The sequence below is a fragment of the Apodemus sylvaticus genome, chromosome 6 (assembly GCF_947179515.1).
Source record: "Apodemus sylvaticus chromosome 6, mApoSyl1.1, whole genome shotgun sequence".
Classification (NCBI taxonomy): Eukaryota; Metazoa; Chordata; class Mammalia; order Rodentia; family Muridae; genus Apodemus; species Apodemus sylvaticus.
The window spans coordinates 42,156,644-42,172,741 of NC_067477.1; the positions used below are offsets into that span (position 1 = coordinate 42,156,644).

The window sequence follows — 16,098 nt, forward strand, 5'->3', positions numbered from 1 at the left end:
AGCAGGGTCCTCACCAGTACCGTTTCCCTTCTTGTACGTTAGACTTCTTTGACTGATGGTGGTGTTCTAGGCTTTTTGCAAGGACAAGCTCCTCGCAAAAGGTATCCTGGAAACTGGGGCTCAGAAAGGTCAGGAATCAACTTAAACCCCAAGGTCAGTAAAGCGGCAGGCCAGGAGCATATCAGGTCTCTTGTGCCCAGACTCATCTCTTAACCACCAAACCTGAGGTCCTTAGATGGTGGGGTGGGTCCACAGACCAGTGGCGTCTGGAGAAATAGGATGTCTCCACCTTCCCAGAGCATTGGAAGCAGGAGCTCTGGCGGTGGAATACATCCGTACTTATTCTAACTAGTGGTTCTTCTGTGAGTTCAAATCAGAGGCCCTCTCCCCTGAGACACTTCCTCCGTCCCTCTGTTTTCCCATCCTTCTTTCTCCCTTTCCAACATTGGGTTAGCCTGTGTGAGCCCAGGCTGCTTTTCAGGGTGCTGCTTGGTATCTGTTACAGACAGAGATGCATCTCTGTGGAGCCCTCCAGGAGCCCCTCCCAAATCCCCGAAAGCTGTTGGCAGGACAAGATCCCAGCTGTCTCCGGTCATTGCTTGGAGGGTGGAGTTTCTGGACACTGAGTCAAAGTATCCAGATGAGCCTGGGTATGGACTGCGGGACAACTCAGAGAAGGGCCAGAGTGACAGAGGGAGACCTGGACAGTTTCTTCATCTAAGCAGTACTTTGTCCTTGGAATTTGTAATTTGTGCTGAGGATGTGGTAAGTTGGTAAAAAAATGCATCGCATAAACTGATCTGTTCCTTGTCTGTAAGAGAATCAGGAGTTCAAGGTCAGCCTCTTAACATAGTGAGCGTTAGGCCAGTCTGGGTTACGTGAGAGAGACTATGTCTCAAAACCAAACCAAACAAATTATAATTTGTGGTTTGACCCCTGGAGAACAGATTCCACAGAGGGCCTTGGAATCCAGTCCAGCTCCATTTCTCTGGTCTGCACAGCGCATTCCACAGAGATGACCCAGGAAGAGATGGCTGCTAACCTGATCTTGTTTTCTGGGCCCTCGTCAGAAATCAAGTGTTTTTCCATCATCGCAGAAGGGGTAGGCTCGACCCTCTCACGCACAGGTGCAACCATTACGGCGTCAATTGCTGTGTTACCACGCTAGGGAAGAGGTGCGTTCGGGGCTGGAGCTTGCCAGACCACAGAATCCCATGTGGAAGATTAGCAGGCTTGTCATCTGTGGGAGTTCTCTGTGAGACTGGGTGACCTGTAGGTCTTAGGATCTGTGCCAGGCAAAACCAAATGAGCTCACTTTTAGGTGGCTTTTCCTTCTATGGGGAAGGAATGCACAGGCTAGTCCTGTGGGTCCTGGCTTGCTGAGGTCTGTGTGCTGTCAGATCAGCGAGGGCCAGAAGCACTCTAGATGTGAGTCAGGGACACCAGCCATCCCCGACTGGCCTCCCGGAGTGGGATGCCACTCTGCTTAGAGAAGACTTGCTCCTCCAGCCTTCGAATCCTCATCCTAGCTTGCTTGAAGGCTCCAGGTTAGCAGTGGGTGAGCTCAGTCCCTATGTCATTAGCAGTGAAGGATCCAGAGCCTGCCTTTGAGACTGGATTCTTCCAATGGGCCAAGTAGACAGAGACAAAAATAAAAAAGGCTAATATTAGCATAAAGGATTTAGTGGGATTCTAGAATATTTTACTTGTTGCATTTTAAGAAAAAGAGAGTTTTATGGGAGTATAATTTTATAACAATGCCTTTTCACTCCTTTATAGGTGAACACAACCAATTTGAGAACATGTGTAAAAATACATTTCATACTCCTCGGCTATTACCACCAGCTCTAAGCAACCGCTGTTTAGTTTTGGAACCAGGGTCTCATTACGTATCTCTGGCTAGCCTAGAACACACTAAGTAGACCAGGCTGGCCTCAAGCTCACAGAAATCTGCCTGCCTCTTCCTACCCAGTATATGCTACCATACCCAGCCATATTTATTTATTTTTAAGACAGGGTCTTGCTTTGTAGCACAGAGGTTGGCCTCCACCTCTTAATTCTCCTGCCTCAGGCTCCCCGAGTGCTAGATAGGCCCTTTGCCTAGCTTTACTACTGTACTTTCTGTCTGTGTGGAAGAAGTGGAACGAACACACACACACACACACACTTGCACACTATGGAATGAGCTTTGGGCTGAGCTCTGCCATAGCTCACAACAGTGAACTATGGAATGAGGTTATTTTTGCTCTTCTTTTTCTCATGCTGGAACCAAGACTCAAGAGAGACCAAGCATGTCTTCAACTCTAAAGCTGGTGATGGGCAGAGCTCGCAGTTGCTGGTCATTTGCTGTGAACTCTTCTGTCTTTAGGAGCAGGGCAGTGGAGGGGATATGACACTGGCAGATTGGTAGGTGCAGTTGACTCTCTTAGCTAGGAGCTAAGCGGACAGACTGTGCATCCTCACTGGGATTATGTGTCCCAGTGACATGACTTCTCCCAGGTGTGCAGGTTCAGTCTCACAGGGCAAGGAAGACCATGCCAGGACCTCATGGTGGGCCCTTTCCAAGCAGGGATCCAGCAGCCCCTTTGACCTGGGTGACCCTGTTGGTCCCAGTCTCTGTGTCTACTGAAATGGGCTCTAGACAGACACAAACCGGAAAACACAGCTCCCCTTCTGCTAGAAGCTGATGTGTGTCTCCTCATCAATGGGAGAAAACAGGGCCTCTTGATTGCCAATACTTGGTTCCCTGTCACTGATTAACTCTGATTAAATAGAAAGGGGAGAGGAAGTGACAAGAGACATTTGTTGGGTTCCCGCTGTGACCAGGGCATTTTGCCAGCTGGTTAGCATGCATTGTCTTAATCTTCAAAGCCCTTGAAGTAATGACATTGTTTATTCTCTTTGTCCGGTCAGGCAATTGAGGCCCGGTCACTTGGACCAGCTGGGTTGGCCTTTTTAACCATCAGTCTGCTGTTGGCAGAACACTGACTATGGGTCTTGTTAGTCCCATTTTACCTGTGAGAATCTCAGGATGAGGACCTTGCCCATGGAGTCAAGGCTAGTAAGAGGTTAGGTTGGGTCCCAAAGCTTAGCCTGTTTGGCTATCTGTACCCTGGGTTTCCTTGACCCCAGCATTCATACAGGGATGTGGGGGCAGGGGTGGATGGGGTGACCTAGAGGGCAGAAGAGAACAACCACTGGTTGAGGGCTCCTTCACAGCAGCTCCCAGGTGGGTGGAAAATAAACAGATCTGGGTGGAGATGTTCTGTGGAACTCTGCCTTGTATTTGCAGGTGAACCAGCTGATGACGCTTGCTGGCTGACCGCCCTTAATAAGATAACCAGACACTCCTGTTGACATTACCAGCACACTGGGCATTTGAGATCTCTTCTGGATAGGTCTCTGCTTAGATAAACTACTTAGAACACATGCCCTGGCCAAACTGGCCACATGTGTGTGGACTCTGAGGGACTCTAGGGTAGCCCTGGGGAGTGGCCCTCCCGTGTCAGCTGGCAGATGGAGCAGGGAACTTAAACCCAAGCACACCAGGAACTCTGGCCACAGCTGGGGTCTGGCTCTGTCCAGTACGCTCTGCTCCTGGGCAGGAAGATCCCAGGAGGGGAGTCAGTTTGTATAGGAAGTCCCAGGCCACCCTCAAGAGGCTTCTCCTTTGGGGGTTCTGGGACCATGTGGCTAAGGGGCTATCCTTTGATTCTCCCCACAGTTAACCATTATAGACTTAGCTGTGGGGGAAATATGTTCCAGATGCCGGATTGTCTGCTGTGCCTGTGTCTAGTTATGCCTTTTCTTAAAGGATTTTAACAGGGAATGTTTTCAGAGCCCTCTGTCTCTCTCATACTTTGGCTTTTTGTTTTATTTTGAGTCAGGGTTTCTCTGTGTAACCCTGGCTGTCCTGGCACCCTTGGTCAGGCTGGCCTTGAACTCACAGATATCCGCCTGCCTCTGACTCCTGTGTGCTGGGTTTAAAGGCATGCACCCACTGCATGGCTGTCATATTCTCTCTGTGTGTGTATGTATCCATGTATTTATAAGGCAGGATCACATATGGTCCAGGCCATCTTAGACTTACTGTGTAAGCTGGGAGGACCTTGAACTGATCCTCCAGCCTCTAGCTCTCTAGTCCTGGGGTTATAAGCATAAATCACCTATCCAGCCTTCATTTGTTTAAATGTCGGAGAGTTTCCCCACTTTTTTATGGAAGCCATCACTAATACAGTAATATCATAGATACTCTCTTCCACCTAACAATCCCAGAGAAACAGGAGGTCTATTCTGTCTCTTCCCAGAAGCCTTACAATAATGTTGAAATTTACACTTCTGACAGACTCTCTTTACATTTGGATGGGTTTTTAAATAGATAATGACAGCATGTGGTGTAACATTCAAAAGAAAACAAAAGGATATTCTTTGGAAAGCAAACAGCTCTCCCTTTCCAGTTCCAAACCTCTCTAACTCCACCCTAGAGCCTGCGTGGTTCCCAAGTTCCCCGTGTCCTCCAGGGAGAGTCCAGCTTCAAGCTTTGGTTTGGTTGGTTTTGTTTTTCATTGCTTTTGAGAGAGGGTCTCACTATATCTTCTAAGCTAACCTCAAACTGATTCTCCTTCCCCAGCATCGTGAGTGATAGGATTGCAGGTATGCCACACCATGTTCCCTTGACACCAAGCCTTAGCCTGTCCAGTACACTAGTTACAGTTATCTGCTGGGTTGGGAGGGTCAGGAGCTGCAGTCTTGAGACCAAAACACCGGTCATGTTTTGAGTCCCTTGAGGATAAACCATCCGTCCCTGTGGAATTTATTGGGAAGAAACTACAGAGAAACAAAAGATTGTTACCAAGAGTTCTGTTTAGCTGTGTTGTCCAAGCACCAGATAGCTGATGGGATTTCAGAGCTAAGAGAGGTTACCTTATCTGCGGTCACGTGCCTAGCTGAACCAGGGCAGGCCCAGGCTTCCTGACTGTCTCCAGTCTTTTGAACAATAACTTCCCTGAAGTCCCTTGGTTCCAAGAGACAAAGCTGTGTCCAGGAGAGGTGTGGCCCACAGGTGAAGCCTAGGCCTGTGGTAGGCTGCTGCTGTCCTGTTCCTGCTTAGCCTGTCTCATTTGGCTGCAGGGCATTGTTTACTCTGTACTGGTGTCAACCAGAGCCTCTCTGGTCAGGTCACTTGAGCATGGACAGCTTGGATTGTGGACAGGGGAATAAATGTCCCTTGCTGTGGGAGAAGGCGGAGAGTATAACCAGCCAGCTGTATTTATAGACAGTCGGGCCAGGAGAGCAGCTAAGGATCCTGGGAACTTCAATTCCTGGAGCACAAGTGTGTTTGCATTTGGTCTTAGTCATTTGTCATGTCTGTGTGATTGCACACAGCTCTAAACCTGTGTTTATAAGCAGTAGTGCATACAATCTTGTGTTTCAGACTTCTTTGTTAATAACACATACACATTTTCCTATACTCACATTGTTTTAGAACCTATCATATTAATCGTCTACTAAGTGGACACATGGTGATTCACTTAACACAGATAAGTTAATCTTACTTACCTGCACACAGTTGTACAAATTGCCTTATTAATACAATTTGGGGTCTTTCTGGTTTTCTCCATTCACTTCAGTTAGGCTAGGGAACAAGTTTTTGCTTAATGCCTTTTCTTTTCTTTTTTTTCTTTTCTTTGTTTTTAAAGATTTATTTAGCCAGGTGGTGGTGGTGCACACCTGTAATCCCAGCACTCTGGGAGGCAGAGGCAGGCGAATTTCTGAGTTCGAGGCCAGCCTGGTCTACAGAGTGAGTTCCAGGACAGCCAGGGCTATACAGAGAAACCCTGTCTTGAAAAAAACCAAATCCCCCCCCCCCCAAAAAAAAGATTTATTTATTTCATTTATATGAGTACACTGTAGCTGTCTTCAGACACACCAGAAGAGGGCATCAGATCCCATTACAGATGATTGTGAGCCATCATGTGATTGCTGGGAATTGAACTCAGGACCTCGGGAATAGCAAGCAGCCAGTGCTCCTAACCCCTGAGCCATCTCTCCAGTCCCTATGCCTTTTCTTTATTTGGCATTTTATACCCAGGATAGAGTCTCCGAATTGGGGTGTATAGTTCAGGCGTGTTCTAGTTCACATTGGCAAGCTGATTTCCTCTAGAGTTGTAACCAATCATCAGCCGGTACACAGTTGTATGGGGGAGGCGAGCTGGGGGGTACCGGGGAGCAGCATTGCCTCACACACCCTCCAACAACAGGAATTAGCAGGAACTCATTTTGCAAATATAATTACTTTCTCTTGCTGTGATAAGCACCAGGACCGTGAGGAACTTAGGGAAGAAAGGATTTATTTTGCTCCCATGTCCGGATCACAGTTCATCAGTGAGGGAAAGCAGGGAAGGTTCTCAAGGCAGTGCAGAAGCAGGAGCCACAGAAGATGGCTTCTCATTGGCTTTCTAAGGCTCGTGGTCAGCTACCAGTGAGTGAGCTGCCTTTCCACCCCATCAATCAATACTTTAGAAAAGGCCCCCATAGATTTGCCTACAGGATACCCAGACGGTGGCAGATCCTCAGTTGAGCTTCTCTCTTGCTAGATGATCACACCTTGGGTCAGGCTGACCAGCTAATCAGCACAATGAGCCGATTTGTTGTTTAATTCACAGGGCAAGGAGGAATGTGTGTAGCCATCTAATGTCCTTTGTGAAACACATAGGCTGTTGATCAGTTCCAGCTGAGGAGTCTTCTTGCTTCCTTACAGGATGTCCCCTCCTCTACTTTTGATAAAAATACCCCCAGATCTTGCTACCAGATTCTGAAATGGCTGATGTCACCAGTGTTCTTCAGGAGTGTATATAACGCTCGGTGCTTATCAAATGCACCACATGTTGTGTTTGTATATAACATGTTAGCAGACTTAGAGGTTCCATGCTTTCCCACTGTGGGAGCAGAGATTCCCAGTGAGACTTAATTTAGACTTGGCTGCTGACTCTTTTTTTGGAGGCAGACTGGGTCCTTGTGGCATGCATTATATTTTCAGTTGTAGCAGTATTTAAAGATTCAGCAGTTCCACATAGAAGTCCAGGTTTCTGCAACCCCCCCACCCCCTTTTTCTTTTCTTGTTGAAGCATCACTGCGGAAGATCCAGTGAGTTAAATGAGTAAAACACTCAGAAGAGGGTCCATCCCATAGTAAGCACACGCGTGCTTAGTAAGCACAATTGCTTTCATGTCAGCTGTGGCATGTATGTTTGCCTGTGTTAGACCACATTCTCCACAGGGTGGCTTTTGGAGTTGTCTCAGTTTTGGATAGACTGTTACTAACCTCCAGTGGTAGGGTCCATGATGGGTGTTAAGCATCTGATGTCTAAGACCACACTACTCCTCCAGCTGCAGAATCTTCTGACCTTAGACCCTGAAGTGTCAGAGTCAAGATACCCTGCTTACTCACTGAAGCATGTGACCCTTGGTGTGGCTTGGTGTGGTCACCTGGTCTTACCAACACTTTTAGGGGCTGCCTGGGCTTTTGTAGAATTATCATCATAAAGGGACTTCCTTACTCAGCTGCCCTGCTCCCCCAGGGGGACTGTGTGAACCCCTTCAGCACATTCACTTGGTGTCCTCCACTGACATACAAACATGTCCAGCTCTGGGTCCCTCTGTCCACTGAACTCCGATCTTTTCCAAAGCTCTCTGTCCTTTATCTTCATGAAAGCAGCTGCCGAGGATCTGTGTCACAGTGCTCTTCCGGATATGGTCATGAAGAGTTGCAGAAGTGACATCACCTGCACGGGGTCATTTGGGTTCAGCTGCAGAGAGTCCCTGTCTCTCACCAGCTGCCTGTCGAGCCTGGGGCCGAATCAGGCAAGCGTCTTTGACTGTGGAAGTTGAGATGACCTCCTCAGACAGGTCTTGTCTCCTGTTGGTTAGAGACGCAGTTCCTGAGTCCTGTTACTCCTGCCCATCTCTTTCCGGTCTACTTCCCTTCTGGTGGTCTCCCATCTCTTGACAGTCACCCACTAGCCTCCTTCCTTACTCTCACTGCCTTGCTACCCAGAGAGGCCGGCTCTCTCTTGCCAGTGCTGCTGACGCTGGCGGGGGTTTCCAGAAAGAACCCTTGCAGCTTTCATTTTCCAGCGACTGGTTTTCAGTGGAATTTCATGAAATTTGGCTCACTGGTGCGACCACTTTGTTTCAGCCTTGCTTCTGCATCGCTTCCAGGAGCCCGCCCATACCTGAGCCACACACCCATGTCATCTCGGGAGCGGAAGTTGTGAGGAAGTTAGAGTTGATGTCCATGGCCCGAGGAAAGACACTTAACCCTCTCTAATCCTGTGACTGAGGAGTTACAAAATGAGGATGTTGAACTCAACATCTCTTCAAGCCTAATGCCATCATAGATGGAGTATGCTTATAGTATGCACTGGAAAGACAGTAGCTTTCTCCCAGTAGCATGGCAATAGTGATTGCTAGAAGCTACAGAATAGCCCTATCCCTACCCCACAACTCAGGTACCCCTTCATGTTTTTGTTTTGAGATAGGATCTCACTGTGTAGCCCTAGCTGTCCTAGTATGTAGATCAGGCTGGCCTTGAACTCATGGAGAGTCACTTGCCTCTTCCTTGAAGTACTGGGGCTAAAGGTGTGTCCCTCCACGCCCTCCTCCCTGGGTTTTAAGAGGGCTCTCATCAGACCTCCTGTTAACAGTCCACAGGGTCTGGGTTGTTTCTCTCATCTGGCTGCTGGCTGCCTGAGCAGGAGCTGTGACAAGCCGCTCACCCCAGTGATAGAGGCGGGGTCTTTGTGGGCACCCCCGTTGCCACCTCACCTGTGTGGTCCTGCAGTTCCTGCTCTGTGCACTGAGGCCTTCCTGTGTTCGCTTCCCTGCTTCCACTAAGGTTAAGGCTATGGCTGGCACTGACATTAAAAACTCAGTCCCTGCTGGGTGTGACTATTTGGAAATCTTAATAGAAACTACAATGGAGGTTGTCATGATAACAGCAGGGGCCACTTCAGGGCCCACTGTATTTCAGACATATTAATATTTTGGGGCCATTATTAATATACACAAATACTACTACTTGGTTAATATCATTTCATTTAAGCCTTGCCTCAGGCATGTCTGGTAGTTAATTGTTGTCCCCATTGTATAGTTCTGAAAACTGAGGCCTATGGAGAAGGCTGTATGATTTTAGACACCGTTGAGCCAGGAGACAGGAAGGGCACATTCTCAAAAACCAGGGGCATTCTTAAGGTATATTAAAGGAGACAGGTTGCCATGGTAACTGAAAAAAAAACGTGGTAGAAGCCGAGAAACTGAGACCTGGGCCCTAGGAGCTGGGACAAGATGTGTCTCAGTGGCCAAGCCACGCACTTCTCCCCTTTGTGTCCCTCAGATACCCAGCTATGTGGATGCATTCTTACCTTCACGCCACCGTTAGGTACCAAGGTCAGGGAGGGGTGAGGGGACCCAGGTTCCTCCCAGTTTTCTCTCCTTGTCCAAGATCTGCAGAGGCTGGCGGCTGGACACACATGAACACGTGCATATATGTGTGTATATGTGTGCATGGTGGGGAGAGGTGCAGGAGTAGAGGGGTCCAGCAAAGCCACTGTCACAGCTCTGGGAGTCTCACTGTGGTCCTTGCCTAAGCATGGCTCCTGAGACACTGTGCATGGCACACTTCTCCTCTGAACACATTTCTAGAACAAAGTGGATCCTATGAAGGGGCCGACCGTTTTCTCCCTCTCCCTGTCTCCTTATTAGACTGTGAGGTGAACAGGATCCTAGAGGAAAGTGAAGACTTTTGGGGTGAGGGAACCTTAGATAAAGGAAGGCCCTGGGATGCAGGCAGGCATGTGGGTCTTTGCCCCTTTATTTAAATGAGGTTGGCCCTGTTAGGCCTCTGTAGCACTGCCCACCCTACTGGGTGTTGTGTGGGGCCAGGAGTTTCTGCAGTGGGTATCCCTTTGGCTGCTAGCTTTTCCTCCTTGCTCAATCCTGGGGACACTGCTAAGGAGAGGGTCTTTCTTTGGAACTGTGCAACTTGGAGAGAACATAGTCACGCGGTACAGGGCGGTACACAGCGTCTCTGCTGTGATGCACAGGATTGCTGTCAAGACTTTACTGCCCCTCTGCTTTATCTGTTCTTTAAGCACGCATTAGCACCAGTCCCAAAGGTCCTCAGCAGCACCTGGAAAGGTGGGGCCTTGGATAGCTCGGTGGCTGGAGGCAGAGAGAGAGAGAGAGAGAGAGAGAGAGAGAGAGAGAGAGAGAGAGAGAGAGAAGCCCAGAGTGGAACCAGCCTTCCCTGGCCCTATCATGGTTTTTGTTGTTGTTGTTATTGTTGTTGTTTTGTTTGTTTTTGTTTTTTTGATGCGTGGGTGGGTATCTTTTTTCTTCTTATTGGTAATGGCACCCTCACTACATACATGGCAGGCACTTTGTAAACTGGTTTTTAGATCCTGTGGACTTAAAAGTGCCTTGCAATCCCATTTTACTGCCAAGAGAACTGGAGTTCAGAGAACAGTGGATTCAGATCTGGTTTGGAGAAGAGTGTGTTGTTAACATTGTATTACTGGGCTTTATGGCTACTGCTTGTAGGGTACTGTAATACTTTGGAGGGGCTCAGGGCACTAAGCCTTGGGCCTCTGGGGACTAGGGATTTTATTGACTCTTCCTTGAAAGGCTTCTAAGCCCCAGAGCTTTGTCCTGGAGACCTGAACAAACACAGGTGTTGTTCTGGCCCCTGCAGCTTCCCCAGGAACTGGGGCTAGCAGCTTTCCACAGCCCTTGGCCTCTTTCACAAGCCAGTGTCTTCTTACCACACAGCCTCTTCCTCCCTCAGCTCCACCCCCCTCTTCAAGACCAGGTTAATACACCGGGAGAACTCGGAGCCCTCAGCCCGGCAGCTCCAGTTTGTCTTCCAGTTACTGGCACTGGCCAGTTTCCCTGGAAGCCTTGGGAAGCCTTTGGCTGAGGGTTGAAGGGACTACAGGTTGGAGGACGGGCCTGGAAGAGGCTTAAGAACAAGGTGCTGGGAGATAGGAGATGTTGGTCATGGAATAAGACACTCCCATCCCTGGCCCCAGTGAACGTGCTGTGTGGTGGCTCTGGGCCAAAGTTGGGCAGGTGGGAGAGATTGTGTAGAAACAGAGGAATTGTACTTACTCTGAAGATCTACACGTTCCTTGTAATATTCTGAAATGTACCTCGGGGGCAGTGGGGGGCACCTGGCGAGCCCACGCCAAGATGCCCTCCTAAGAAATCCTAATATAAGGGAAGTTTTGTTTGAGGAAGGAGAGGAAGAGAAGGGGTAGGGGTAGACTGATAGCAGCAAAGCCATGAGGGCGGAGAATGGGAGACAGGGAGGGAGGGAGAGAGAGGGGAGAAAGAGGGAGAGGGAGAAGGAGAGAGAGAGAGAGAGAGAGAGAGAGAGAGAGAGAGAGAGAGAGAGAGAGAGAAGAAAGAAAGACTGGCTGGGAACAGAAAAAGAAAACTAGAGCTGGGGTGGTGAGCAGTCCTTTTATGCCTCCCCCATGCCTGGCGGCGGCAGGTAATGACAGCAGGTGATGTCATAAGCCATTGCCAGGTCTCTGGGAGGAGCCTAGCCTAGCGGAAGTTCCTGTAAGCTAACATGCCTCCATTCTTGTCTAATTAAAAATGAGGAGCTAGGAGGGGGTGATGGTGGGGCAGGAGTGGTGTTGTGTTCTTCAAACTACTTCCTGATGACTGGGGGCGGGGGGGGGGGGCGACAATGTCTTTGGGGCTCTAAGAAAAGTAGAATGCTGGCCAAGTCCTGGAGAACTGGCTGCTTCACTGCTATTCAGGATCTGTGAGAATATCTGCAGCTGGGAAAGTGCAGGCCCGGTTGGAGCATCTGCATGGGGAGATGGGAACACCCATGCGGAGTTGCCCTGGAGCTGCCCTGGAGCTGTCCTAGAGCTGTCCTAGATGCAGATTTTGAGTAAACACCTGGACCTGGCAGGATGCTGGAACAGACATGTATACTAAGGGCAGGGGATAAAGTTAATGTGACTGTATGGAACAACCACACTGAGAGTTTCTATGGATTCTGCTGAGTGGGTGGCCATCCTCTCCTGTCCCTTCATGTGGCTTTTACGGTGAGGATAGCCCAGGCCTGTTGAAGGGCCTTTCATAGAACAACTGTTAAGAGAGTGTGGGGCGAGGACCCTGGAAGCCACTGGGGCCTGTGGCCAGCGCCACAGAGACTACGTGGCTCGTGAGGACACTGACCATCTGCTTCTCTTCCCTCTGTATCAGACGTTCACGGCCTGGTGCAACTCCCACCTGCGCAAAGCAGGGACACAGATCGAGAACATCGAAGAGGACTTCCGAGATGGCCTGAAGCTCATGCTGCTCCTGGAGGTCATCTCAGGTGAGCCGGCCCTGCCCCAGGACGGGGTGGCACCTCTGGGTTCTGTCCATGTTCACACTGGCCTCCATGGGCACCAGGCACACACACGGTACATTTGCATACATGTAAGCAAGCTACTTATATAATAAAAAAATACAAAAAAAGAATTAATTAAGGTCATCACTTTTAATTAAGTAACGTCATGACAATAACACCACTTACTCTCATTGCTTGGAGGGATTACCCTAATGACCTTTTTAGCCCTGCTACACCATTTGGCGTATCACCACGCTGGGACCAGCCAAGCTTCCAGGACCTGAACCAACAGGGGACAAAACATATCCCAACCATGTAGCATTGTGCATGTGTTCATGGGTGCTCAGACTCTCTATTTTTGCTGCAGACTTAATCTTTTTTTTTTCCTAAAGACTTTATTTATTTAATGTATATGAGTACACTGTCATATGTTTACAGATGGTTGTGAGCCACCATGTGGTTGCTGAGAATTGAACTCAGGACCTCTGGAAGAGTAGTCAGTGCTTTTAACCACTGAGCCATCTCTCCAGCCCCTGCTGCAGACTTCATCTTATCATCTTAAACCAAACCTGGGACTACAGACTGCTCTGCCTCTACCTTTCTTTCCAGCCCTCTGCCTTCTGTATCCTTCTTTCTTGATCCTCCTTTAGCCTTTTGTCCTGTGGGCCTCTGGTGACTCCCACTAGAGGAAACCACTGAAGGCCTTAGAGGCTGTCTCCTCCCCGATTCCTCCTCCCTGTAGTCCTGCTTTGTGAAGCCGCCCCAGGCCTAAGATCCTCTGACAGCCCAAATATGGTCAGGTTGTTCCTCACTGGGGAGGCTTTGTGCCTCCCCTGAGGGCTTCCAGCCTGGGTCCACATTCCTTTGCAGAGCCCTTAGGATCATTTGAGAGCTGGCACCTGCTTTGTTTCCAACTTACTTTTCCCAAAAAGGTAGCAGGCCTCAGGCCCTCTGCCACACTGGGAGGCTCTCCCATCCGGTTCCGTGTTTGCATGACTTCTGACAGCCTCATTTCTTTAAAAACAGCTTTCCATATTTCCTTTAGAGTGAAACCTGAGCAGGGCAAAATATACACAATGGAAAAACATAATCATTTTGGCTTTTTTTTTTTTTAAGGGGAGGGATTATTTGTTTTGGCTTGTGGCTTCACACGTGCCAGCCTGTTGTGGCAGGGAGGATGTGGTAGAATGATCAGTGGGTATCATGGTAAGCCAAGAACAGGGTGTATGAAGAGACCAGAGCGTTTTTCCAGTGATATTCTTCCTCCAAAAGCCCCGCCTTCTGCTTTCACCGTCTTTTAATGATGCCATCATATTATGAATCTGTCAAGGCATTAACCTGTTGATTGGGTCGGATCCCTAATGATGTAATTATCTCTGAGAACACCCAGGCATGTACTTGGCTAATCTTGGCATCTCTTAATCCATTCAAATCAACACTTCAGACTAACATCACAGCCTACCTCTTGTCAACCTGACAACTGAACACGTCACTTTAAATCATAAAACATTCCTCCCCTGGACCCCAAAAGATTGCATTCAATTTATCGCCATGAGTTCTCATGGACTTAACAATTCCAACACTGTTCAGAAATCTAAGCCCAGAGTCCCTACTGAGACTCAAGGCAATCTCTTAGTTGTGAACCGCTGTGGTAAATACTTCTAACATACTGTGGCACTAAGGAGAGAGCTGGGGGCATAAGAAGGGAGAACAGTACCAAAATAAGACCAGAACTCGAGTGAAGATTGCAGCCTGCACAGCCATGTCCAGGCCTGGGGCAGCATGGTGGCCTTTTCTTCCTCGTGGTTTTTCTCTTCTGTTGGCTGCATCCACTGCCCGCAGACATTCCACATTCCCAACATCCTCAGCATCTGTGGGGGTTCCATTACAGCATAGGCTTCATCCCAACAGAGCCCTTTGTAGGTAATTCAACCATATTACACATTTCCTGGCCCCCCAGGCCTTCCTTTGAAATCTAGATAGACAACGCCGTTAGCTCTGTAACGCTTGAATTCTGCGCGTCTACAAAACCAGTGTCATAGGGATAAAGCCAAGCTTTGTGCACACCCCCTCCTACCCCCTGTCCCACGGTGCAGTGGTCTCTCACAGGAAAATGCTGAACATATTTTTCTTTTCTTTTGCCTTACTTTTGTGTTATTATTAATTTTTAGTCACCATATAATGTAATAGGTTTCATTATATATACATATGCCTTAATACTTTGTCCATCTCCCTTCCTCATTGGCCTCCCCTGGAGGGAAGGAAAGTCTTCTGAACGAGTTTACAGTTTTATACAATGGAGCCTGTGATGGGTGGGGTTTGGCCAGTTCCTTAGATGTCAGAGGCATCCTTATTTTCAAGACAGTTTTCCTCCTAACTCAGTGTAAAGTGCTTGGCTTTTTGTTTTGTTTTGTGTTTGTGTTTTTAAAGAGAATATGGGATAGTTTATTCTGGAGCTGTTTTGAATGACCATGGCCCAGAAACACAGATTTAGTTTACCCCAAATTCTATATTTCAACATGGATAGTGGTGAAGTTTTTGTAGTTGTACAGAACAAAGAAAGTCATAAATCAAGTCAATTTTAAAATACGTTGGTGGCTGCATCAGACAGACAGTTTCAACAAGATGGGACAGGCTTCTCTGTGGGCCCAAGATGCTATCTGATGACATTCTAAGCGTTGATGGGAGCTTATTAGTCTGCTAAGTCAATAGTGTTCAAAAGATTTCTATCAGTCACAAGTTAGTTAGGTCCCACCCAGCAGAGGGAGGACAAACTGGGGAGGATCTTTAAGAAAGAAACTCCTGGATCTTATCAGTACTGTCTGGGGCTGGTGTCCAGCAGTCACATCCTGCCTGTCCACAGCTTCTAGCTTGCCCTTTCTCAGGTGAGGCTTCAGGTTTTCTAGATTGTTCTGTGCTGCTCTTTGCCCTTGACTCTCAACATAAGCCTTGCTAACAGCACTGGCCAATAACCATGCCTCAGCCTGAATGTGGCGGATGCTGTCTTGAGAATTCATTAGCCCACTCCCCTTAACTGCAGCTTCCCATGGAGCTTCAGGTCCCCCTCAGACTAGACCGATTCTCTGCCAGATTGGAACTTGAATGCCCCTAGTCCCTTCATGTGTCCTGGCCTCAACTGCCTGGCCTTGTATCTGTTCCATTCTGGTCTTCTGACTCATTCGTTAAGCTTTCCTTATAGCATGTGTGGCCTCCCCTGGTCCACATCTCCTCATACATCCGTCTTGCTTCCACACACCTGTAACATGTAGCATTTTAGAGTGTCAGCTCATCGTAGTGGGGAGGTGTGGTGGTCCTTTTGATAGGTCCCTGGACGGTGTCTGTTCTGGGGGTACAGTACTTTTAGTGGAGCATTTGGCAAACCTACCCCACCCCACCCACACCATCCCGTCTTTTAGTCTCCTGATCTTGAAGCTTGAGGAGTGGAGGTCCTTCAATGGAGAAGGGGAGGGTGTGAGAGGAAGCTGGCCCTGGAGTGGAGCTGAGGGGGTCCACATGAAGGCAGTGTAATGGCACAAGCAGAGGCCTCACAGTGAGTGGGGCCAGGAATACTAGAGACGGCTCCATTTCAACACAGGTGGTTTTTTAAAAATACTGAAAAGTGGCCTGTACCCCTGTCCTGAACAAAGGGCCCCTGTCTCGGGCCCTTTAGAAGAACTGCTCCTTCTGCCC

The 16,098-nt window shown here is 48.6% G+C and overlaps 1 protein-coding gene across 3 annotated transcripts in view; it reads left to right on the forward strand.

Moving 5' to 3' along the window:
* Actn1 (actinin alpha 1) overlaps positions 1-16,098 on the forward strand; it is a 94,341-nt gene that overhangs the window by 39,694 nt on the left and 38,549 nt on the right. For all 3 annotated transcript variants that reach the window (XM_052185566.1, XM_052185564.1, XM_052185565.1), the window contains exon 2: positions 12,279-12,393. In XM_052185566.1, coding sequence (XP_052041526.1) covers positions 12,279-12,393 — 115 coding nt within the window. The remainder of the gene's footprint in view (positions 1-12,278; positions 12,394-16,098) is intronic.